The sequence below is a fragment of the Lygodium microphyllum genome, chromosome 12 (assembly GCF_053477565.2).
Source record: "Lygodium microphyllum isolate KBCC chromosome 12, Lygodium_microphyllum_v1.1.10, whole genome shotgun sequence".
Taxonomy (NCBI): Eukaryota; Viridiplantae; Streptophyta; class Polypodiopsida; order Schizaeales; family Lygodiaceae; genus Lygodium; species Lygodium microphyllum.
Genome location: NC_141146.1, coordinates 92,685,531 through 92,712,049, shown reverse-complemented (window position 1 = coordinate 92,712,049; position 26,519 = coordinate 92,685,531). Strand labels below are relative to the sequence as shown.

General features: G+C 43.1%; 1 protein-coding gene across 2 annotated transcripts in view; it reads right to left on the bottom strand.

Annotated features, from left to right (window-relative positions):
• Positions 1 to 797: 797 nt before the first annotated feature.
• Positions 798 to 26,519, bottom strand: part of OVA2 (tRNA synthetase class I (I, L, M and V) family protein) — an 89,429-nt gene continuing 63,707 nt past the window's right edge. Inside the window, exons 21-22 of one of the 2 annotated variants that reach the window (XM_087689725.1) lie at positions 2,027 to 2,206; positions 798 to 1,940 (exon numbers count right to left, since the gene is read on the bottom strand). In XM_087689725.1, the coding sequence (XP_087545851.1) occupies positions 1,689 to 1,940; positions 2,027 to 2,206 (432 nt within the window). In that variant the 3' untranslated portion in view covers positions 798 to 1,688. Of the gene's footprint in view, positions 1,941 to 2,026; positions 2,207 to 26,519 lie in introns of those variants that run through there. The other variant, XM_087689726.1, reaches the window with a different exon arrangement.

Here is a 26,519-nt window from a genome sequence, read left to right as displayed (position 1 = left end):
AAAGAACTTGATGGCAATTTTTGTGAAGCCAAATCCCTCCTTGCCTTTGCTAATTGAAAAATAGCACTCAAAACCACTACATTGAATGGTCAAAGATGCTTTACGTGCTAGGGGCAAGGAAAATACACAATCTCTCTCATTTGATATGAAATGTGCATGCGAGTGTGCACAAGACTCTTAAAATCATATACACTGAAGGAAATGAATGTGAAGAACGAGTGGCATAGGAAGACAATGTTTGCAATAAAGTGTTGCTTAAGAAACTTATGAGAGAAGCAAATCAGATATCCTAGAGCAAAGCACCACTTTCATCAAATTAACAAAGTATTGGACTCAAAGTAGGCTCAAAGGGTATCTAATGTAGATGCATATATTTCAAAAATATATTTCAATTTAGGGCATTGAGAGTAGCCTACAAATTCTATGTCAATTTAAGGAAGAGGAGTTGAAGAGGATGTCGTGGATCTATGATAGTATGACACGAGTAGACCAAACCTTTGATGGAGGGGTATCTTTATTGCCATTCTTAATAAGTGCATGTTTAGTCTCAACAACAAATTTCCATACTTGCACTAATGCAATCATTCTTCTATGGCCAGCACTCAATCATTTCACCCAAATGCTGTGCCTACTTTGAACTTACATTACAACAAACATCATATCCAATTACTACCATGCTGACTATCTAGATGCTTTTCCCAAGCATGTGTTTTAATACTGTCATTTTGGAATGCACCATTTTATAAAGCCTACTCTTACAAGACATTTTTAACTCGTTAGGATAATGAATAGTGGTTACACAAAAATATAGTACAAGTGAGTATGTTGCTCATATGTGAATGATCCATGGCTTTAGCCCATCAACATGACATTTGTCGCTATGCATACAAGAGTCCATGATGCTTTGGAGTTCAGGAATAAGCTTCTGCGTGCTGGCCACTTTTTACATCCAATTACAATTTGGTTGAACCACAGAGAGAGAGAGAGAGAGTGTGTGTGTGTGTGTGTGTGTGTGTGTGTGTGTGTGTGTGTGTGATTGATATGAGACTCCTGAACATCTCTTCATTTCCTGCCCAATGGCTAGATAGATATGCGCTTTCATTCTACAAGTAATAATTTCAACAACATAGCAAGAACAATCATATGTTCATGGATTTAGAGCAAGATACAATCGACAAGCATTTTACAGCTAGAGCATCCCCACCTCTTCCATTTTCTGCTTTGGAGTAGTCTTTGACATACCTAGAGGACATATAATGCATTCACCTTTTATTTTGCCTCAAATATGTATGTTTCTGTGGGTCGCATTTGAGACTACTATGGTTGCGAGTTTCATGACTTCTGCTGGTGTGGTCCTTAATGGGGTGGCTGCTCTCTCCTTGGAGATCATCTGTTCCACCCCGGTCCTACCCACTTCAAGACTTCTGTTTTATAGCGGCCTTTTGACTTCCTGTGTTGTAGTCTACCTGTCTTTGACACTACCCGATTGGCCAGAAGGCTCTTTGTAAATATGTTTAATTCAACATCCTTAATCTGCGTGCTGTGAGAGAGACAGAGAGAGAGATCAACAATGGCCTGCCTAAAAATGGGGAAGGTTCAGTTAATGTAATGTAGAGTCCTTGAGAATGGCTGTTTCACAACCCCCTTTCAGGTGCAGGGATGTATGTATAGCTGCTGAAACAACTGTTCTAGGCAGCCAATAGTGTTTGTAGTTGGAGTTGAGCAGAAGATGTAACAACTTGGTGGCAGCGTTCACATAAAGTTGGATGCTGTGTAAATGATCCAACAGCAACGGAGTAATTCCAGCATCTTTCACACTTGTCACCACTAGCTCTGCTCACTCCTACCCAAAGCTCACCACAGCCTTCCAAAGAGCTTTTTCCTGAGAACTCAATCCCCTCCAGTGCATTAACAGCCTCCATGCTAGGCAAAACCTCCACCTGTCAAAAAGGCAGCCGATATTTTATCAGCAGATTCAATGTATCTTCTAACTAGGCATCTTTTCTACTACTGATAGATTGATTACCTGTGATGTAATGAAGATTCTGTGAAGCCTGTCAGCATCCTCTTTGGATTTCGCCATTCCGCTTAACTTTTCCATAAGTGATGTGTCCTCTGCTGAAATGTACACCTTCGCATCTAAGCCTGCTCCAATGAGCTTTCCAGCTCTTGCACTCTCAAGCACCTTGTTCACCTCTGTGCGGACCTGGTTATCCATTTGAAAGGCAAAACATGTAATCTTAAGAAAGGCCAAATCCTGATGCATTCACTGCATGAAACATTTTGAAAAGGGAGACACTTGAAACAAAAAGAGCTGAACAAATTAAAGCCTGTCATGAGATATGTGGCATCTCACAAGTGATTTGATTAGATACTAAATATCACTTTTGCCAATAAAGAGAGATATACTTGAGTGAGGTAAACCTCTGACAGTGACAGACTAAGACATTCAAAAAAGGGAGACACTTGAAACAAAGAGAGCTAAACAAAGCCTGTCAAGAGATATGTACAATCTCACTAGTGATTTTGACTAGATACTTAATATCACTTTTGCCTATAAAGAGAGAGATATTTCAGTGAGGTAAACCTCTGACAGTAACAGACTAAGACAATTTGGGTTAGGTTTTGATGGACATCGATGCATCCAAAGCTTTTCAGATTGTTGAGTTATTAGTAAAACAAAAATTATGGTTATCAGTGGACTCTGAAATTTTCCAATGGATAGTGTGCATGGACAAGTATAAAAAAGATAAGTCATCAAATCTATGGTATTACAGAGTAAGAGGTGCCATGCACACACGAATCCACAAATTCGTTTTCAGACAGAGACTCTCCTAAACGTATTAAAAGGGCTACAACAATTAGGTCTTTCATATCTTTTTCATAAGCACATTCTAAAGGACCAGCAAAAAGCCTAGCCAAAGGATGCAGCTGGAGAGTAGATGACCCACCCAAGCAAAGGCTACCACAGTCCACAAACTGAAATATGAGGAAAGAAACATACTAGCAAAGCTTGAGAGTGACCCATACACATGAGAATGTTTAGTGTGCAGCATTTTCTCTGACAAACCAGACAGGTTCAGGCCTGATCTTTGTTAGAAGGCTCCCAAACAATTGGTATAGAATTGGCCAATACTCTGGACATCAAATAGAGCTTTAGGATGTTGATGATTGTTTTGTTGTTAAAGATTGGGTTTTAATGCTTCCAGTTTGTAATACTTGGGCAAAATTTTGTTTTTAAGTTTTAGTATTTGATCTATTTTTGGCTACTACACCGGGAGATTCCATTTGTACAGATGCAATGAAGAGTTCTTGACTCCTGTAAACATACCTAGTGATTACAAACAAGAATGGTACAGGGATTCTAATTTCTACTCCAATTGCAAGGTTTACTTACTAGGTCAGGAGAGCTTTTTAGTGATACAAGACATGGCCTGCAAGTACCCACATGGCATTATACAAAAGGCCACCCCAAGCAAGCTACAATACATGCCAGGTGATCATTAAGAGATATGATTAAGCGAGTGGAGAGTTCATAGAGGTGTGATGCAGCAATATAATTTGCATCACAAACAGAAGTAGATACTTCAGGGAATTGAAGGCTAACAAGTTGCAACCTAAACCAGACAATGTGACACTTGGATGTCTTAGTCTTCAGCATGTACACAAGGAGCCCAGAAAAGAAATGTCAACGCACAACATACCTTGAACAACTGTGATCAGAGACAAACAAAGTGTATCAACAAAACTTATCAACAATCAGCAAGGAAGAAGCTTTACCCAATGACTCTAACTACTTACCGAACCATAAATCTGCATGAATATGATGAAGTAAAAACGTAGCTCTGTGGTCAATAGTCTTTTTTGAACAAGATTTTCATGTGTTGTTCTGTGGTTCACTTGAGATACAACTGAGAAAACCTGCTGAAAATTGCCCACCAAGATCTTGTAACCCCTCAATTAGATGTGGCTGGCCTGTCTAACCATCTAATAGTGCAAATGCCCTATGGGGCATGCATAGAGGACTCATCTCAAGCGATGTTTTGACCATTACGGTTGTGACCTTGACCAGCCCACCACCATACAGACAAGTGATCTACAAAAACAGCCCAAAAATGGAGAGATTTATTCCTTTTCGAATAGTCCCCCCAAAAGAAGGCCAAATTGAATTGACTTTACAAGCTCTTGTTGGCAATCATACGCTTGCCTACTCTATTGAAAAGAAGCCAAAGGAGAGCCATTCTTCATCCCTCATACTCTGAAGCAACCAGCCTCCACACCAGCTAGTCTCCTATCTAGTACAATCATCAACTATCCATGACTACCACTCCCCGCTAAGTACACCTCGTGTTTTCCTCAAGTCACTCTGGTGTGAACCCACTCTGTCCATGAGCAATTTTTACCCTGTTGCATGGGAGGGGCTTTTTCCCTGTGTGAACACACTTCAATGTGTAGGTCTATATAACCTTAGGGTTGCACATTGTATTCTCATTCTTGTGATTCATTTACTCTTGCACCCTTCTTTGTGTGTCTACTCTTACACTCACTCTCTACTCCACTTCTTGTCCATTGAGCTGTCCATTTGATCCAAAAGTGGTATCAGAGCCATTGTGCCATTGGCCTCACCACCACTGCTGCATCAATTCCATTGGTAGCTCCGATGCATGGAGTCACTCATGGCACTACTGCCCATAGCTGCCATCACCTCAACTGCGACATTTTCTGCTGCGTTTTCTCTCTATGCAACCTGCACACAGTCTCATACACAGTTTTGCACACAGTGCTACACACAGCCCTGCACACAGCCTCTCTCGGCCTTGCCTGCCATTTTCTGCGGAGCTGGAAAAAAAACTCAAAAATCCTAATTTTCGAATTTGGGGGTTTTCTGTAATTTCTGCAATTTTTTGTCCATCTTGCCCAACTGTCTGTCTCTGCCATTTTCTGCTGCACAAAAAATCTAAGAAACCCTAAAAGTGCAGACCCTAATTTTTGAATTTGGGGGGATGTTTAAAATCTCCGTAATTTCTGGTCTGTCTTGCCCATCTCATCCTCAATTTCAAACAAATTTTCAGTTTTGCATGCATGGCACCTGAAAATTTGGGGGTTTTTGACCAACCTGCCTAATTTCTGCAATTTCTTGAAATTTCAATCATAAAATTTGGGGCTTTTGCTTGGTTCACCTTCTACTACATAGATCTTCATCATGCAAAATTTGAGGGTTTTGACAAATTTCAGGCTGCTGCCCAATTATTTCTACGTGTACATGCCTAAACAGCATTTGCATTGGCATTTGCATTGGTTGTCAGGCAGAAATGCCCTGAAACACCACTTGGGAGGACTCGAAATACCAAAACATAAGGAGACAGGCGGGAAACGTGGAGGACTTGAAATACCAAAACATAAGGAGACAGGCTTGAAACACATTTCCCAAGAAAAAACGTTTCCCCTTTCGAGAAATGGCTGCCACGTAGCATTCTTAAGGATTAATGTTTAAGGTGTTTCATCCTTCATTTTTAATGTTTCATATCAGCTATTTTTAATGTTATCGTTTTTAATGTTATCAGTTATAAAATTTGTCTTTTCTTTTCATGTTAGCATTTTTTAATGATACACATTTATTCTTTAAGTCAACACGGCATTGTGGTACCAACCAGTCCAGATGTGCATGATTTGTTATGACTTCTAGAAGATCGTGGCTCATTCCACTCTACCATGATAATGCCCAGTCTCACTATGCTAAGCTTGACCAAAATAGATCCTCTCTCTTTGTCTCTCTCTCCCTCCCACATTGCAACAGAACAAAATTAAGCATAAAACTTTTAAATTTTGACATTTAGCCTTAGGATTGTGTTGAGGTTTGCTCTCTCTTTTCTTTTTTCATGAAGAAGTTTGAATTAATGTATAGAAATATTTACATCAAGCCTTCTGGCTAAGTCAAGCACAATCATAGCCTTTTCACAATACATCAAGCCTTCAAGCCAACCACACAAAATGGTAAAAGTTGTGACACACGCACACACACACACACACACACTCTCTCTCTCTCTCTCTCTTTTTTTTTCGTAAAAGGTAATTGTATTAATTACGAAAAAAGTACAAGATTACATGATTACACGAGTACAAGAGCCACGAGGGCCGTAGGCCAACGTGTGGGAAATCCCCGGACTAGGGTACTAAAAAGTTACACCAATCATGGCAAGGACCCAGAGGCAATTGCCAAATGCCAGGAATACAAATCCTCCCGAGGGAGCAAGTCAGAGTGCCTGATGAGATCTAGCTGCCAATGCAAGAGCCCTTTAAGCCTTGCAATATGTCGCGGTACATTAGAAGCCAAATCAAAGAGAAAAGCATTTCGGGTGGTCCAAATGTGCCAGCATCCCCAGTATCGGAAAAAATGGAATAAGATCTTCATATGTAACGGCGGCGGTGTGGGATACTTCGGGCGCACAAAAACCCAATCGAAGGGAGTCAATGAGGACCCCACCACCGTGTGCCAGATTTGTGACAAAAGTGACCAGATATTCTTGGCGAGCGGGCAAGAAAGAAAACAATGTCGGGCCGATTCCGCCGAAGTGGTGCAGAAGAAGCAAGTGCCATTCGAGATTCGACGCTTGGAAAGGGCCGAGGCAAGAGGAAGACCACCAATCATTACCCGCCACAGAAAGACCTTGCATTTGAAAGGTGTCTTATTCTGCCATCCCTCCATCAGCGTTGCCTGCCACCATGACAGTGATTTCCGCAGGCCCCAAACAGTATTAACTTTCACACCCAACCATTGGTGATCTTTAATGAGAAGATGATACACCTGATTAGTAGAGGCCTTTTCCAGACTCAACCGGCCTGCAAGGTCCCAGTCCTGCCAAGGGCGATCCATAGCCAGGGCAGGAAAGGGTTGCCTACCCTGAAGTTCCGAGGAAAGCTTCCCCCATAAATCACGGTATCCGCGCGGGATCCTAAAAAGTCTCCTAGCAGTCCGAAATGATGCAAGGACATTGCGAGTGGCAAGGGTAGCATCCGCAATCGAAGTCACACCCAAACGGGCCATGCGGTTAAATCTTGGTCTAAGCTGATGTTTATCTTCCCATGAAAGTAATGTGGATACCGCCAACAATTCCAGCTGAAAAGAATTTGTCTGCACGCGGTCCCCTACTGGATGCCAACGGGCCTTTTGGAGCACCACTTTCCAAGAGCCGACCAAGTGCAGTAACAAAGAGGACGAGGGACTGGAAAATCGAGCGTCAGCATTAAGGACATGCCACCATGAGGCTCGAAGCCATGTGTTACCCTGGCGGAGGCCGCTGTCCTCAAGAAAAAAACGGGCTATGATGGTCCACGGGTGATGATCCACACACATGGCACGAAACAGAGACCAACGAAGAGCCAGCATATGAGTTTCTGCATCCAAAATAGCTCCACCACCCATGCGCTTAGGGGTACATGCATGTGACCATGAAATCCAGGAAATGCCTGCCTGCAGTGAATCTTTCTTCCATAGCATGAAACGAATGGGATGAGTGAGAGCCTTCAAAGTACTGGGCGTCCATGGCAGTAATGGCAGGAAATACGTCAGCATCGGTAGCATAATTGTCTGAGCCACTTTGAGGCGGACATGGAACGGCCAGGCTTGCGACTTCCAATACATAAACTTCGCGGCCAGTTTGTGTGAAATCCACTCCAGCAGGTCCTTTGGCCGTACATCCACCCCCAATGGGTATCCAAGATGCCTGACAATTGAGCCACGAGAAACCACCTGGCCCTGCCAGCCTAATGACTCTAAATCAGGCTCCGTGCAACTGAGAATGGCTGACTTGAAGGCATTGATGCGAAGACCAGAAGCTTGACCAAAGAGCGTCCAAACATCTAATGCCTTGCGAATGTTTTCCCTGTTCGCTTGCAAAATCATAAAGGAGTCATCAGCCAAAGATTGGCTAATGAAGTGCTGCCCCAAAGGAAGAGATAACCCTGCCAGCTGGGCAGAAGCCGCCATGGAGGATAACATTGAAAGGACCGGGTGAGTCGCCAAGGCAAAGAAGAGAGGACTCAAAGGACAGCCCTGTCTGAGCGAGCGTGCAAGGAGAAATGGCTCTGTGACCCCACCATTAAGCATAACTCTTGAAGAAGCCTCAGTACTAATGGTGTAGATCAATCGGGACATGCGGATCCCAAAGCCCATAGCAGACATAAGATCTGCAAGGAAAGACCAGTCCACACAGTTAAACGCCTGTTCCAGGTCCAGTTGAATCAAGACCACTTGCTGATTGGAGTGCCTCGCGTAATCAATAGCCATTTGCACATTCAAGATATTGTGCAAAATGTTGCGTCCCTTAATGAAACCATATTGGAGAGGGTGCACAAGAGCTGGAAGGTGCTTGTGAAGCCGATTTGCCAGCACTTTGGAAAAGATTTTATACATCACGCCCATCAACGAAATTGGTCTCCAGTGTTGCAGCTTTGACGGCGAAGGGACCTTGGGGATCAGTTTGATAAGGCCTTCTTTCCATGAAGAAGGCATGACCCCTGTTTCCCAAACCTGCTGGAACATGACCACTAAAGGCTTTACCAACTGCGTGGCTGAGTGCTCAAAAAATTCATTAGTGAGACCATCCCAACCAGGACTTTTATCCTTAGGCAGGTGCAACAAAACATCCATAACCTCCTCTTCGCAAATATCCGCCTCCAAAGAGGCATGCATATCAAACGGAACCTGCTGGTGGACCAGCTGATAGAAGACCGAGCGGGCATGCGTAACCTGGCTAGACGGCAAGGAAGAAGAACCAAAAAGATCCATAAAATAATTTCTGCACATATTGATAATGGTCTGCGGATCAGTGACCATGCGACCTTCCGAGTCCTGAAGTCGAGTCATATTTTCGCGAGCCGGAGAAGCATGCAAGGCGCGAAAGAACTTATGAGACTGGCAGGCATTATCTTGCAATGTGTCAGTCAAGTTATGCAGCTTGGCCTGCTGATAAGATTTCAAGCTAAAGACTTGAATAAGATGGGCCAAACGGCGCTCTAGTGACAGCAGAAAATCATCATCTGGGGAATCCAGGAGCAAGGAACGGACCAAGGCCAATAAGTCCTCTGCTGCAAGTCGACGTCGGCGACAAAGAGAGGCAGTGTGAATCCCATACTGCCGAGCAACCCGCTGCACATTAGAGAGCAGGCGTGCAAACGAAGCCAAGCCCTCAAAGGCGAAGTCCAATAAGAACCTCTCAATCAGTTGCTGCATATAATCCTGAAAAATTGGATGCTTCAAATAAGAGGAGTTGAAGCGTAAAGGAAGCTTATCCAGGAACTGCATAAAAGGTGCAACAGATTGAACCCGCATCTCAAGCTGGAGGGGAAAATGATCCGACAACGCATATTGCTGCAAGACCTTCATCTCCAGCATCTCGGGAAGAAAATCATCCCCCTGCATGATATACATTCTGTCCAACCGCGACCAAGTGGTTGCATATTGTGCAGAATGAAAAGTAAAACCTGAAACAGAAGGGTGAAGCCACGACCAAAGATCTTGCTTAAGTATGTGCAAAGCAAAGGAGTTCCACACCCGGCTTTCTGGCGTATCCATTACCGAATGCCCTGAGGTGGACTGAGAAGAGTCAACACACACATTGAAATCTCCCATCAAAAACCCTCTGCGGCCAAGTGCCATGGAGCCCTGCAAAGCCGACCATAGATCCCGTCGGGATGTGGGATCATTGGGAGCATAAAGTCCCAGCAACCATAAAATCTCGCCTTCAAATAGGACTTCGATTACCAGAAAGCGGCCGTGCACATCATTTTTAACAAGAACAGGCTGGTATTTCTCATGAACAATCATCAGCACGCCCGAATAATGCTTAGCATGTGTCCCTGCATAAAACAGACGAAATCCACGACAATCCACAACCTTTCCTGCCTCACCATGACTTTTGTGCTCCACTGCACATAATACATCCCACTGATTCTCATGCAAGACAGACCACATGGTATGTTGCTTATGGCGAGAGCAAATGCCTCGCACGTTCCACGTGGCAATCTTCATATATTTTCAAAAAAAGAAAGTCAGGAACGAGGCGCCTGTTGCCTCGATTGCATCTTTTCCGCGAGGGCATCCAGGACACCCTCATCCAGAAAATCAGCCAATACTGCAAATGAATTCGGGCGACCTGCTTTAGAGGTAGAAGGGAAATCCACCACCTTGGGAGCAGGGCGGGGATAACGCCTATCCCAAGGTGTAATCACATTGCCTTTTGCATCAAACGCCAGCTTAGCAGGTGGGCCCTTGGGGCCCTCGGAATAGACTTTCCTTGAAGACGGATTACGGGGGGCTGACGGGGCCATGGTACGCGCAACCTGCTGTGAGGTAACCATGTCTTTCCTGCGCGTGTACGTGCGCACGGAATCCGGGGAAACATGAGGCCCAGGATCTGCCAGGCCTGCGTCCAACTTTTTACCTTTTTTTTGTCGTGCCTCAATCCAATCAGAGCTAGGAGAATCCAAAGCTCGGACCTGTTGTTTACCTTTATCCATGACAGTAGGTGGCTGAAGGATCTCCTGTGTCTGGGCATCAAGCACCATGTCATCCTTGGGCTGCACAACCTGCGCCTCCTCAGAAGACAGTTGCCGTTCCGGGCATTCAGCTACAAAATGCCCTAATTTACCACATGAAAAGCAGTGTCCGGCAAAATTGCCCCATTTCAGGCGAAAATGCAAAGGATGCATGCCAGAGCAATTGAGGCGAAGCCACGCAGGCCTTTTCCTGGCCGTATCCCATAACATGCATAAACGGTTTCGGTTCATAGCCCTGAGGCTTGGGGGAACCAGCACTGTGCCCACAACCGCCATCGCGTCCTTCAACAATGGCCAATATACCGCTGGACAATTTTCCACTTCCACCCACACCGGGCATTCGCGTTGAAGCAGACGCTGGAAGTCAGCCATAGGGCGCCATGGTACCACATGGACCAAGCGGCGGTCAAAGAATAGTGGCAACTTGGACAGTAGCTCAGCTCGATGCGATTCCGATTTCAACAGCACCTCATAAAAGCCGCGAGGTCCAAGGAAGATCTCCTCAACATACTCCCCTTGCAATAAATGGTGCATCCACTGGCGAATATGTGAGAGCACTGGGATCCTGCCGGTGAAAAAAAGTATAACTGCACGGTCATAGAACACCGAGAAGGACCGCAAGACTGATTTTGGGTCCACTGTCGCTTCCAGCACATCATCCGCAGCCGCAGCAGAGAAGGTTTCATTATTATGCTGGACATAATCGCCAAGCAGAGTATTGGCAAAGTCCAGCAAATGCTCCCAGTCTATTTCCTGCGAATTCACAGGTTCGGAGGCAACCTGCGCATAGGAACGGTCCTGAGGACCCATTGGCTCGTCTGAAGTGTGCTTAGAGCGTTTGCCGGCAGGCGGCAGTTCAGAACCCGGAGGCGGCTCCTCCGTGCATGGCACCATATCCTCCGGCTCCTCTGTATCGGAATCAGGACCAAGGGCTGCCACCGTCCGGTCGAGAAAATCCATATCCAGGCCAGCCATACTGCTGTCTTCTCTCTTTCGCTGGCTCCCTCACTGCAGCAGCAGGATGTACTGTCTACAGTCTCTGCTCTTCAATAATCTGCTGCCTCCTAGGCTCAGATCTGTCCTTGTAAAATGTCTATCTGCCTGTCCCTAAACTGTCGTGTCCCGGCCTGTGCAGGGACGTATTCTGCAAGCACACCCTTTGATCCTGGCGATTCTCTGGTCAGGGCTCCTTCCCCCCCTCTCTCTCTCTCTCTCTCTCTCTCTCTCTCTCTCTCTTGCTGAGCTCAATTTCTGTGTGCCTGTCTCTCTCACTGCTGAAGCCGCACATGAGCTGAACCACAGATTTCTGTCTGCTGTGTCAAAAACCTGCACATCTGTGTGCCAGAACTGAGAACAGCAGTGTTGTTTAGGGCTGCGCAGGTCTGCCCTTCAATTTCTCTGCAGGTCAACACCTGAACAGCGCCCACCACCTTCTCTCCCTGCCGCCAGGTCACAGGGTTGCAGGGCGACACCCTTTTGGTCTTCTTCTTCTGCGCGGCTCAGTTGCGTGGTAGGTAGTCTGTGTTTGCAGGCAGGTCGTCACTGATCAATCTGACATTTTTGCAGTCGAGATGGCCGGTGTAGGACTGCAGGTCTTCACGCAAATCTGGAGTTCTGATCAAGGAGCTGGAGACGGCCACGCTCGTAACGAATAGCTTGAAGCTCAGACGCTTGCTGTAGGAGGGCGCGATGGTCCCGACGCAGTAAATGTGGACAGTGCTCCACGACAAAACGCGGCGGACAGGGAGGACGCCATGCGCCGAGTCTCTCTCTCTCTCTCTCTCTCTCTCTCTCTCTCTCTCTCTCTCTCTCTCTCTCTCTCTCTCTCTCTCTCTCTCCTCTCTTCTCTCTCTCTCTCTCTCTCTCTCTCTCTCTCTCTCTCTACACTCTCTCTCTCTCAATTGGACATTAGAAAAGGCATTGTTTTTAAGTATGAAACTTGCATTTCTAAGTTCTAAGCACCTAGGCTCTAAGCTTGCCCCCCCTCCCCACATCTGCCCTCCCCCCTTGATGACGTGGCATATCCATTTCCCCCCCCTCTAAACTTGCCATTTCCATTTCCTCATTTCCCTTAACTATGTTGTAAGCTCTTCCTCATCTCATTTTACTTTTTAGCTTTTTTTTGCGCACAGGTGTTGGGACAGCAACTCCCTTGTCTATTTTCAAACAACTTTGAGCAATTGCCTCAACTACATTTGTGTATTCAATGTATGCAAAGACACCGCATAATCAAAATGAGTTTTTTGGGATACTTTCTGTTGATGACAAGTTGGGTGATACCAACTATTCCACTTGGTCAAACATGAAGCACGTATTGGTTGCAAAAGGCTTTTGGGGAGTTGTAATGGAATCAGAGGTACGGCCAGCACGCCCTCATGAACCCATAGGTGCCGATCCTTCTAGTTCAAGTGATTTGTTGCCACTTTTAGCTCAAGCACCTCTTTGATCACTCTTATTATCAAGAGACTCAATATTCCGCAAAAGCAAACTAAGAAAACATTCTTGGGGGCTGGATCTCAACCATTCAATTAGTTTGCAGCTTGGGAGGGGGGGGGGGGGGGGAGGAGGAGGAAGAGAGAGAGAGGGAGCTGTTGGTCCCTTTTCTGATCAAAGAAGAGTGATTTACTACATAAGACAGCCATCTGGAGGCCTCAATAGGCAAGGAATAGCAAGGAGACACTTTCCAAGGATTGGTAGCAACATTGTTGATCAGGTGACAGCATTTTGGAGGTGCGTGGCACTAGATGACTACATTAAATGCAAATTAGAGCAAGCAGCAGATAGATTTTAGGGTTTTCTCACAAATAAAATTTGGCGGTGGACAGCAGAGAGATCTCTACTGTAAACCCTAAATTTCTGCAAAAATCAGGGTTTAGCAACCACCTTAGAACTCATGCCAATAGGATAAGGCATCGTACACTGAAGTCAGCACCTGCAATTTGTTGTATTGTTAAGGATTTCAGATGCCCAACCATCCATTGTAAATTTGGGGCAATATTTAGACAGTTGGGGTCCAGTTAAAGCAAGTCCTAGGTGAAAATGAAGGCACAAATTGCCCAATTTGCTTGATGGTTGTTATTATAGCAAGGGGCTTTTGGAACAACAAAGGAGATTGTGGTATCTCAGCTTGTACTCATTCCATTAGCAATCAAAGTTAAAGAAATACCGAAAGGGGCACTAGTTTTGGGACCAACAAGGTGTCTAATGTCCAAGATTTTTTTGGTAAATTGTGCATTTCAATTTATGTTTATTTGTTGATTGCTGTAATTAAGTGCTTAATCAAGGAATTACCACCCTCTTCAAGAGGGAAGGCTGGTTTTAGCTACCACCTTACGGCTAATTTCTCAAGGCAACAAGCATTAATATTCTCTTGATGAGTTGACTACACTTCTAATGTAGGGTGAGCAAGGTCATCTTAACCACTCTGCTACTACTGACTCGAATGATCATGCCTTTGCTTCCTCTCATCATAGAGACCTAGGAAAGTCATCAAGTTTTTCATCCAACCATTAAAAGAACAAGAATAACTCGCTGTGACATTAATGTGACATTAAAAGTAATATTTAATGTCACATTAAGGTCATAAGTGTGGAATGTGACATTAAAAGGAATATTTAATGTTACATTAAGGTAAATTTAGGGGAACATGCACGAGAAAGACCGTCCGGGCTCTTGGGCGCCCGAACGGGGTTAAGGGGAGCCTAGAGGTTAAGGGAGTCCAGAAATAGTAGGACTCCAGCAAGTTGACGGCTGGCAAAGAGATAAGCTTGAGGGCCAGCACTTATCTAGGCGTGGCTGGGAGGTGAAGAACACTCGTGCTTCCATCAGTCTCAAGAAATCTGTTCCCGTAATCTAACATTGGTATCAGAGCCTATGTTTCTGATCAAACAAGAATCTGTCAGGCCGTCAGTCAAGAAGCGGGCCATCAGTCGGAAGTGTCCTGTTCCGTCGCGAGTGAAAGCGTGTCATCTGCCCTGTCCCGTCACGTGCCGTCACTTCTGCCCTGTCCCGTCGCGTGAGAATTGACGAAGCCGTGAAGAAAACGGAGAAGACTCGTCACATTAGAAGTGCAGCGCCACGTCACGTAAGTGACATTTATCATTGGTCTAACGTTACGGGACCCGTGGCAGAAAACGTTACGGGCAGAAACGGGCAGAGAAATTTTTTTTAAAAAAAACGTAAAGACCAGCGCGAAGACCAACCAGACCAGGCGTGCAGCCGCCAGCATCCGTGAGGACCAACCAGCTCAGATGTGAAGCTGCCAGCAGCCGCGAGAAACAGATCAGAAGTGGAGCTGCCAGTATCAGATTACTGTTGACGGATAGGACTACTCCTGAGGCGGATAAGACTGCGACTGCTGTGAGACAGGCAGAAAACTTCATATACAACTGAAGCTACAGCCTTCATACAACTGAAGTCACAGTCTGCCATTAAAATCAAGGAAGTATTTTATCTTGTATGCAAATTTCTTATTTTTGCTTTCCAATTCCAGTGTATTAATGGCAGAAAAAGGGAAAGAAAGGGTAATGGAAAGTTCTAGTTCCGGGGATCAACCTATGGCAGATCCCCATGAACCAGACATACAAGAAGAACAATGGGAAGAATTTTTTGCCACGAGAGAGCAATTTGATGATCTTTCTGCTCGTGTGCAAACTCAGGGGGTTCAAATGGAGTTTTTAACTCAAACACTTACTGAAATAAAATCTCAACTAACTTTATTGTTGGAAAGAGATAAGAATAAGATAGAAATCTCGGATGTCCCATCTTCATCGAAAGATTTAGATGTGACTATGCGAGATCCTAACGAACCCCAAACCTACCATAAATTGAGGGATAATCCGGTTTTAAAGGATATGAAACCACCTCAATTTTACGGGGAGGAAAAAGATAGGAATAAAGATACAGTCTTTAATTTCCTCCAAAAATGGGAAGATTTACATCAATTAAAAAACACCCCACCACATCTCCAAGCATTGGAGGCCAGTTTAACTTTGGGCCCCAAAGCATATAAGTGGTGGCGAACTTAAAGGAGGCGAATAAAATACCTGAAACTTGGGCTCAATTTGAATCTGTCTTTTTAAAAGAATTTCTTCCTGAAAATGAAATGGAAAGAAACTGGGAAGATTGGGATTACGTCAGACAAAAGGGACGGCCCCTACTGACATATCTGGAGAAATATCGTGAGATAATCCTCAAACTCGAAGGAATTGATGAATTCAAAAAACAAGAGGATTCATTAGGGGACTGGATAAAGCCTGTAAGAAGGAAGTAAAGCGGAGTTTACCTAAGACGCTTGAAGAGGCAATTAAATTTGCATTAATTTATGAAGATAGTACGCGTCCAGATACACTCACCAGTCTCACTGATATGAAGCCCAAGTCTAAGGAATTAGAAACCTCAAAATTTGTGGGCAAATTTAAAAGAAAAATGCCATTTTTCAAGGGTAAAAAACAACCTTTTGAAAAGAAACCATATATGAGGCCAAAGCTAAGTCCTGATGACTTTGATAAGGCCAAAAAACAAAAATTGTGTTTTAATTGCCTATCCCCTAACCATGCTGCTTGGAATTGCCCTCAAAAGAAAAAGGGGGAAGACAAAGAAAAGGACAAGGGCAAGGGAAAAGAAAAACAAATCCATGTAGTGCAGACCTTAGAATTAAAGGGCCATGAAAAGTATAAATCTTTAGAGGTCTTGCACATGGATGTACAACATAAGTGTTGTATGTCAACTTCTTTGTGGTAGCCTACCTTTGGGCCACATGATTTACTTAGAGTACATGGATTGATAGCTGGAAAACAGGTTAGAGTCATGATTGATAACTCTGCCACACATAATTTTATAAATTATGCACTTGTCAAAAAATTGAAACTTCCCCAACAAAACAGTGAGCATCAATACGTTGTGCGTATGATGCAAGGCCAAGACAATAAAATATGGGATACAATGGTATCCAATTTGGAAATCGAGATTCAAGGATATAAAGATAAGCTTGATTTCCAAATAATGAACATGGAAAGAGCTGACATTGCTCTAGGGAGGGAGTGGCTATGGGGATTGGAACCATCCTTAAAACGTAGCTATCACCATAATACACTGGAATTTGAAAGGGATGGTAAGACTTTTGTCATTCAAGGTGAACATGAAGTATCTGATAATCCTTTGCTGTGTTCTACTGAAGTTCAGAAGCTGATAAAGAAGGAAGTTTGTGAGGTATACATGCTATGGTCTCTTCCTGTACAGAGTACTTTTACTTTCTGTAATATAAAGCAACAATTTTCCTATGTTTGCGAATTGAATGTTAATAATGAATTGAATCGTTTGTTAGATGATTTTAAAGATGTGTTTCCTTCTGATTTACCAAGTGGCCTTCCACCAGATAGGGGTGAAATAAATCACCCAATTGATATAAATAAGGATACACACCCAATTTCTAAACCACCTTATAGGTTAAGTGAAACACAGCATCAAGAAGTTGAAAGACAAATTAAGGATTACCTGGATAAAGGGTTTATTCAACCCAGTAATTCACCTTGGGCTTCACCAATTTTATTGGTAAAGAAAAAAGATGGTTCTATGCGACTTTGTGTTGACTATAGAGCACTTAATAAAATAACGGTGAAGAATAAATTTCCTATGCCCACAATGGAAGATCTTTTTGATCAATTGCAAGGGGCAAAATTCTTCACAAAGATAGACTTAAGATCAGGTTATCACCAAATAAGAATTAAGGCACAAGATATTTCCAAAACGGCATTTCGTACTAGATACGGGCATTATGATTTTTTGGTGATGCCTTTTGGTCTTACTAATGCACCAGCTATCTTTATGAAGCTGATGAATAGTGTTTTACGGCCCTATCTAGGACATTTTGTAGTAGTCTTTTTGGATGATATCTTGATCTTTAGTAAATCAAGAGAAGAACATTTGGAACACTTATTATTAGTATTCCAACTGTTAGGAACACATTCCCTTTATGCGAAGAAAACTAAATGTGAATTCTTTACACAAGAGGTCAAATATTTAGGGCATATAATCTCGAAAGGAGAATCAACATGGATCCAGAAAAAGTAAGGGCAATTATTGAATGGCCACCTCCACGGAACCTGGAAGAGCTGCAGATCTTCCTAGGTTTATTTGGATTTTATCGTAGATTCATTCGAGATTATGCCAAAATAGCTGTTCCAATGGCAGACCAACTTAAAGGGAAAGGGAAAAGTTTTAATTAGGGAACAGACCAAAATGAAAGTTTTCAAAAACTTAAGGTAGCTATTGCTACAGCTCCAGTATTATTAATAGTGGATCCCAATAAACCATTTGTGGTTGAAGCTGATGCCAGTGACAAGGCAATAGGCGCGGTCTTATTACAAGAAGGTCGACCAGTTGCTTTTGAAAGCAAGAAATTAGATCGTGCAAAACAGAATTATTTTGTTTATGAGAGGGAGCTGTATGCAATAGTACATGCAATGAAGAAATGGAGGCATTATTTGTATGGTGCCAAACTTTTGATTTTATCGGATCATGAAAGCATTAAGTGGCTTCATGATCAACCAGATTTACATGGGCGTAAAGCCAGATGGGCCGAACTCCTCCAAGAGTTTGACTATGAAATAAGATATAGAAAAGGAAAGTATAATATAGTAGCTGATGCACTCAGCAGAATGCCCATCATTAATGAATTGAGTTTTACTCAATTCACTTCCAGCTTGCTTGAATCTTTAAAAGGGAAATGCCAGGTTGATCCGGCATATTCCAACATATGGGAAGCAAAAAAAAATGGGAATCCAAATGAAAGTGCTTCTACTGAGGAAGGAATATCTGAGGATGTTCAACTAGGAAATGGAGCATCAAGGGTTGCTCAAACTGGATTCAAGTGGAAGAATTTTACCATTGATAATGGTTATTTACTCTACAAGGGTAGGGTATGTGTCCCGAAAGATATAGAAATAAGGCGCCAGATACTCTTTGAGTGTCATGATACCCCTAGTGCGGGACATCCAGGAGTTAATAAGACTTATAGTCTTATTAAATGCAGTTCTATTGGCCTGGAATGAATAAGGACGTCCTTGACTATGTGGTCAAATGTAATAAATGCCAGGTTAATAAAGCTGAAAAATTAAAAATGGGAAGACTTCTCCATCCATTAGAAATTCCTTCGGGAAAATGGGAGAGTATCTCCATGGATTTTATTGTTGCTTTACCTAGAACACAGAGGGGGCACGACTCTATGTGGGTAATTGTGGATAGGTTAACCAAAATGGCTAGGTTTATTCCAACTTCAACTGATGTTAAAACACCAGAATTGGCTAGATTGTTCGTAGAGAACATATACCGATTGTATGGCCTTCCGGCAAATATAATTTCTGATCGGGATAGAAAATTCGATAGCCATTTTTGGCGTGCGGTATTTAGGAAATTGGATACTAAACTTAGCATGAGTACGGCGGATCATCCGCAAACAGATGGGCAAACTGAAAGGGTTAACCAAATTCTTGAAGATATGCTTAGGGCATATGTAAGCAAAAGGCAAACTAATTGGGAAGAGTATTTACCAATAGCAGAGTTTGCATATAACAGTGCCAAACACTCTTCCACTGGATATAGTCCATTTATGTTGATGTATGGGTTTCAGCCCAGAGCTCCTTTTGCAGTAGGACTGCATAAGGAAAAAGTTCAGGCAGCTGAAGACTTTTTGGAGGATATAAATAGTATGTTAAAATTTGCTCAAGAAAATATTAAGAAGGCTCAAAGTCGAGCTAGAGCATATGCAGATCCTCACCGAAGAGACATCTCCTTTGAAGAAGGAGAATTGGTCTATCTTAAGGTGCCTGAACAAACTAAAACTATGAAAAAGGGACATTGTCCAAAGCTTTCACCAAGGTATTGTGGTCCTTTCATAATACTTAAAAGGGTGGGAGAATTGGCTTACAAGCTCCAACTACCTGCTGGTAGTAAAATACATCCAGTTTTTCATGTAAGCAAATTAAGGAAGAAGCTGGGTGATTTGGATAATCTAATCTTAAATGATGATATTGAGGAGTTATTCTATGACCAATCTAATCCACATGAACCAGAAAAAATATTAAATGTTCGTAATAGACGAACGAGGAATACTATTTATCAAGAATGTTTGGTTAAGTGGAAAGATTGTTCAGAAGAAAGCTCAACATGGGAGCGAGTAAGTATTTTAAAGAAAAGGTTTCCCGATTTACAGTTAGACCTTCCAAGTATCGTTTTCGAGGACGAAACCAATTCTTAAGGGGAAGGAAATGTGACATTAATGTGACATTAAAAGTAATATTTAATGTCACATTAAGGTCATAAGTGTGGAATGTGACATTAAAAGGAATATTTAATGTTACATTAAGGTAAATTTAGGGGAACATGCACGAGAAAGACCGTCCGAGCTCTTGGGCGCCCGAACGGGGTTAAGGGGAGCCTAGAGGTTAAGGGAGTCCAGAAATAGTAGGACTCCAGCAAGTTGACGGCTGGCAAAGAGATAAGCTTGAGGGCCAGTACTTATCTAGGCGTGGCTGGGAGGTGAAGAACACTCGTGCTTCCATCAGTCTCAAGAAATCTGTTCCCGTAATCTAACACTCGCCGTCATCAGGACAAGCAGAAAAAGAGGAGATGCAACTATTGCTGCAAGCCATGGCATGAGATCTCTGAGTGCCGCAAGCACAAGGCTGCAAAATAAAAGAATAAAAAATCCTCGTTGGCTATTACAACTACTACATCTAGTGCTCCTAGCAGTGGAAAAGAGGTTGCAACTCACCTTGTAGAAACTTTCAATTCATATGCTTTTGAAACTAGCACACACATTATCTCATGCAAGCATCTTTTTATTTCTTTCGTTGATGCTACATAAGGGGGCACTATCAGATGTGTCAATAATGCTACTTATACAGTCAAAGGCATTATGAAAATCCTTATCAATGCAATGAATGGGAATTTTTCACCTTAAAGGATGTTATATATATACACACACACATACATACACACACACTAGTGGCTTTGAAGTTGTCTTTGTTGGGCCATGTGTGTTCCTTAACCACACATGATGATGATGTGATTGTCATCACTGATACTCTATGGTGTAGCTTGTATAGACTTGATGTTTATGATAAGCATCCTCCTTCAAATGCTACAGTTGTGGATGCTTTCGCCTATATTCTACTGAGTTATGGCATGCTCAGTTTGGGAGAGCTGCTATTCCGAAAGCAAAGGCAATGCATAGATGGTTGTTAGATACCTTACACGACAACAAACAAGATACCTGTCTTCCAAGGCACACTATAGCAGCTTTTGGTCGCACATCAAGGAACTTTACAGACAGTGCTTCATTGGCCACTACTTGTGGTGAAGATCCTCTTTGTGTGTCCAGGATGCTTTGGAGGATACACATTGGCTAGATGCTATGCAATCAGAGTTGCAAAGCATTGAAGATAACAATACTTAGCAAAGGGTTATGCTTAGATTGCGAAGAGACCTTTGCACCCATGTCATGTATGAGGACCATTCATATAGTCATTGCTTTGGCTGCACATCATGGCTGAAATGCATATTAGCTTGACATTTAGACTATTTTCTTACATGGTGACTTGAATTGAGGTCTATGCCACTCAACCACCAAGGTTTGTAAAGGAGGGTATGGAAAAGAAAGTCTACCGTTTCAGAAAGCCTTGTATGGTCTGAAGCAAGCACATCGAGCATGGTACGAGAAGATCATTTTTACTTGATCGGCCTACGCCTTAAGAACAGCCTTACTGAGAGAACCCTCGACATTAGATAAGATGGGCATGTTCTCCTGATTTTAAACCTGTACGTTGATGCTATGCCCTTGACTAATGCTGATGAGCCAAAAATTTCAGCGTTTAAGGCTGATTTACAGCAAACATTTGCTTTGACAGAACTTGGCCATTTGCACTACTATCCTGGTAATCAGTTTGATATTATTGAGGGGGGTATTCACTCCGAGGAATGCACCCTATCCATGGGTACTTCTTACCCTCTTGCGTGGGAGGGGTTTTTTCCCCACGTGAACACACTTCATTGTATAGGTCTATATAACCTTAGGGTTGTAACTTGTATTATCATTCTTGTGATTCATTCAGTGAAGATATTCTTGCACACTTCTTTGTGTGTCTACTCTCACTCTCACTCTCTAATCCACTTCTTGTCGATTGAGCTATCCATTTGATCCAACCAACCTGCCCAGGACTGCCACGTCATCATCTGCTCTCCCCAAACTGTTGCTTTGTCAGACTGCCAGGCAAGAGGCAGATTTGACACAGCCCTCAGAGCTGCCCACTGGTGAAACTGCAACTACAGATGCTTGTATGGCAACTATTGCCGCCATATAAGCAATTACTGCTGCTTATATGGCCACCCAGTTCTAATATGCAGATTTTCCATTGTCGTCAGCACCCAAACACATTGTTCCTTGCAATCCAGTACCTGTAATCCCAAGTGCTGGTTGGCTGCTCACCTTTTACAATACACTCCACTCCCACTGTTTGCAGCATAAAGAAACTCTACCTTCAGCACCATGCAGCCCCAAGTCGAAGTCTCAACCCCCCTCTGGCCCTGTTACCACCCTCTACTTCAAGTCTTCACCCATGTTCTGCCTTTTACAACAGTTGGCACCTTCACTACCACTCCTTGTATAACGTTGTATCTTACTCTACACCTCCATATCGGTCTATTGTACTTGTTACATCATTGCCAACTTCAGTGTACATTTTCATTTATCATTTCATTCATCATATAGAGCTGAGCATTCATTTGTTATTCAAGGAGTTGCTTCATTGCACACTTGATTTGCCGAGTTGTCTTCACAAGATCTCCTTTTGTAATGCAAGTCCAAGGGTTGTAAGCCATGTGATCAGTAACCTCAAAATGTGCAAGTTATGAAGAAGCCAATCTTGTCCCCATAAACATTACAAGTGTGGACAAAAGCAATTCTGTATCTGATGCATCAGCTATAGGGTCCTCCTTGGTAGCATCAAATTTCTTTGTTAGTCGAAGTTAGGGATACTTCTACAACACTAGTCCTCTGTCTGATTGCGCAGTTTCCAGTAAATGGACCTTCCATTTAAGACAAGCAACTTTATGTGAATTAAAACATGATGAATATGATTAAAACAATAGAAATGCTCAAATGACCATTTGATGGATTTGAAAAGGATGGAATGTCAAGAGACTTGCAATTGTTGTTAGATGTGGCAAGGTAGGAAATGGCAGCATGGCTAGGTAATGAACTCCCACATGTTGTTCAGGTCAAGGATTGGCCTTGACCTTCCACCTCCAAAGAAAAGGTTGGTGCCATGAGCCTCTGGTGGATTGGTGAGTGCAAGAACATGAAAAAGATGGGCAGAACCTTCTTTGACAAGAAAAGAAATTTCTATCAATAACACCTTGGAAGAAATCCCATAGCCTTTTCCAAGAAAAGAAAATCCTATCACTCAACCATGTGTAGTGCAGTGAAAGAAGGTGCCAAAGTCCTATGTTCACAGAAAAGCATCTTTCCTAGTTCGCTCAAACTTGCCCTACAATGTCTCCCATCTTTTGCAGAGCACAAATAGTCTTTGTCCAGATTCTAGATAGTGTAGCAAGTCTCTGTAGTGGAGATATCCAAACAGTAAGTGGCATAACTACACCTTGCAGCCCACGTGCAACAAACATGATGCTAGCAATCAACTCCTATGTGTGATAATGCCCCTCAGTCCACAATGTTTGCAAGTAATCTGATCTGAAAATCTTGCTAAATTGAAGGCCAACAATGAGAAATGAGTAGCTCCCCTAAAAGTCCACATATCTAGATATTGGGTCTCTATTTATGAGCCCAAACTACTGCTCCCCAAGTTGCTAGATAGTCTCAATTGTGCCATTAGACCATCCTATGGGCTCTCCTCCACACCTCTTGAGCTATCAAGGAGTGCTGAGATGTAGATGTATATACTTTGGAGGAGCACCTAGTCCATCCTTTCACCTTTGGAAAAGCCATAGCACCAAGGTGTCAAATTTGCAAAGGGAGGGTGGCAGGGGGACAAAGATAATGGTATCCCTCAATGGTGCAACAAAAATAATAAGAGACCGGAATGTGTTGCTGATTGCACCACCTTTCTTCACCTCAATGAAGAACAAGGACCTTTAGCTCTGAGCACCATTGCTGTGATACCATGTTGAAAAATTGTAGGGTTTGCACCGTGAAACACAGTGTATGAGAATGAAGGATGATGAACACTAAATCATAATAATAATATAATGGAGCTGAGCTCAAACACTGCGCACTAAGCCCTTGCGAGCAAAAAGAGGTTCTAATACTTTACAACGTGATAAGCCCTCCTAAAGACAACCACAATGCGCTACAGAAGGTTTCCCCCACCCACTTTTTGGTCCAATGGCTTCCATAGCCCGCTACTCCACACTATGCTCCCTTCAAAGACAAAGGTTGTCACCCACCTCTCCACAAGAGCTGCACATCCCTACTCCTCCCTCGTATGACTCCACAAACACTCACTTTCATGCGGGCATTGAGGAGATTGTGTGTGATACCCCTTCCCTCCTTCCCATCCCTCTTCTACTAAGTTTTGGGATGCCACCTCTAGGAGAGGTCTCGCCTTTTCAATTGCAACCTCAACTACCTTCTTTGGCATCGTAAGTCGTGATTCATTAGTCTCTAGATTCCCTATTCAAAGGGGGATCCTATCCCTCCAATTTCAAGGATCACTTTCTATTCTCATCATTCATCACGTGATTGTGATTTTCCCTTCCACATCACAACCATCCATGCACCTTGGCCAGGGCCATGCTTTTCATCCTTCTTCTCTTTCAACACCACCACCAAGGATCTAAAGTTCTACCTAAGTCAAGGCCTTGGATGTTTCCGCCATGACTTGATGGTTGTGCCTTTACATCTTGTCCAAAATATAGATGGGGATAATGTCCTCACTCTCAATGCCCAAGACCAAGCACACCTTTCTAACAAGTTTCCTTTCAAGTGGCATTCTTGGCTTATAGGTATCACCCTCATCATCAATTACCTTTCCCCATTTTCTTTGGGGTTCCTATTGCATTTTTAACATTTGGCACATTTAAAAGTCCTACAGAGTGAAGAGTGTCTACGTCACTCCTCTTAAGAGCATTGTTTTGGGCCTAAGAGAGGGTGTAGAGATACCAAAGGCTTCACCCTCATCATCAATTACCTTTCCCCATTTTCTTTGGGGTTCCTAGTGCATTTTTTACCTTTGGCACATTTAAAAGTCCTACTAAGTGAGGGGGGTCTACGTCACTCCTCTTAAGAGCACTGTTTTGGGCCTAAGAGAGAGTGTAGAGATACCAAAGTCATTAAGTGCATTGTATTACATTACTTTCGATTTTGGTCTTCATACACAAACCAAAAAAGGCCTCATTTGTATTATTTCTTAGTCTTCGAGCACATACCGAGATAACGTGGGAGCCCACCTAGTCAAATTAGTGACTCGTGTCTAGAAATAGTGCATGAACATTATTGTCCATACACCCCCCAACACTCTCACATTCATTTTTAATCAAACCCCCATTCATTCACTCCATCACAGTTTCAGCCTTAGCCCTCTATCCGCACCCCTTCTCAATTCATGGTGCTGTCCAGTTGATCATGACACCATTCCAACGCGCGACTTCACTATGCGGGACTTCTTCACATTGTCATCAGTCTGAACCACTCCAGATTGCAGCATTTTGAGTTCACACAGCCTGGTGACCTATTCATCATTATTTTCACTGCTGTATTTGCTTGTTTCACTCATGCTTGGATTGGCACAGCAGATCGTCTTCACCTTCATTGTGCATTTCCAGCTTCTACTATGACCCTAGCACTCAAGCAATACTTCCTAGCCATCAACCACATTTTGGAGGCTATGGTTGCAGCAGATTCAAGCCATCTACAACAGTCTACACCCTCTTCATCAGCGTGATATCACACGCCTGAGTTTTCGTGTTCTTCTCTCTTGAAGGGCTGCCCAGTAGTCGCCTATCTGCAGCCACTTGCATGGAGAGATCTTTATCAGACATTCTTGCATTTTCTTCTCCAGTTGGCTGCCCAACAGTCACCTTGACAACAGCCATTATCTCATAGAGAACTCAGCAGATTCTTCATCTCAACAGCTCCTAAGGACTGTGTTTCCCCCCCTCTAATGCTGTCCTCCATTGTCCAGAGTCTGCTCTGACATTCCACCACTAGGAGGACTACATTTCACTCCCTCCATGGAGTAGCTCTTTTCCTCATCACATCAACATCTCTGCCCAAAAGGACTGCATTTCCTTCTCTCAATAGATAGCTCCTTTCCTCGTCGCATCAACACCTCTGGCCAAAGGATTGCATTTCACTCCCTTCACAATGCACATCCCTAGCTCTTTTCCTCATCATTAACACCTCTACCAAAGAAATTGCATTTCACTCCCTCCATAGAGCAGCTCTTTTCCTTGTCATTGACACCTCTTCCCGAAGGACTAAATTTCACTCCCTTCATAGTGCAGATTCCTTCCAAGTGCTACTGCCTAAAAAGCTAGGGCAATGCAATCATTTGCAAGCTCAGCTGCATTGTCTTGGCATGACTCATTCAGTATTATCAGAGTTCATCGTTCTTCATTGTTCTTCTATGTTTTCGAGTTTTTCTTTGTCACAATCTTTGCCGTACGCCCTGTGTTTTTTCTAACAAACCTTACTATTTCTTAATAGAACCAACACAAAGATGTCTGAGATGATACTTAAGAGGGGCATACCAATAGACTGGCCACTGCCTCTTAAACCCTAATGTGGACACATACCTTCTATCTTGTGTCTCTCTCTTTTTTCTTTAAATTTCTACCAAAAGATATTTTGCTCCGTCCCCTTGAGAACGGAAATGTGTATTTCAAGTGAGAAAACAGTAGTCACCCTATAGGCAATAGAAGTCAAGAGATACATAGGGATGGCTTAA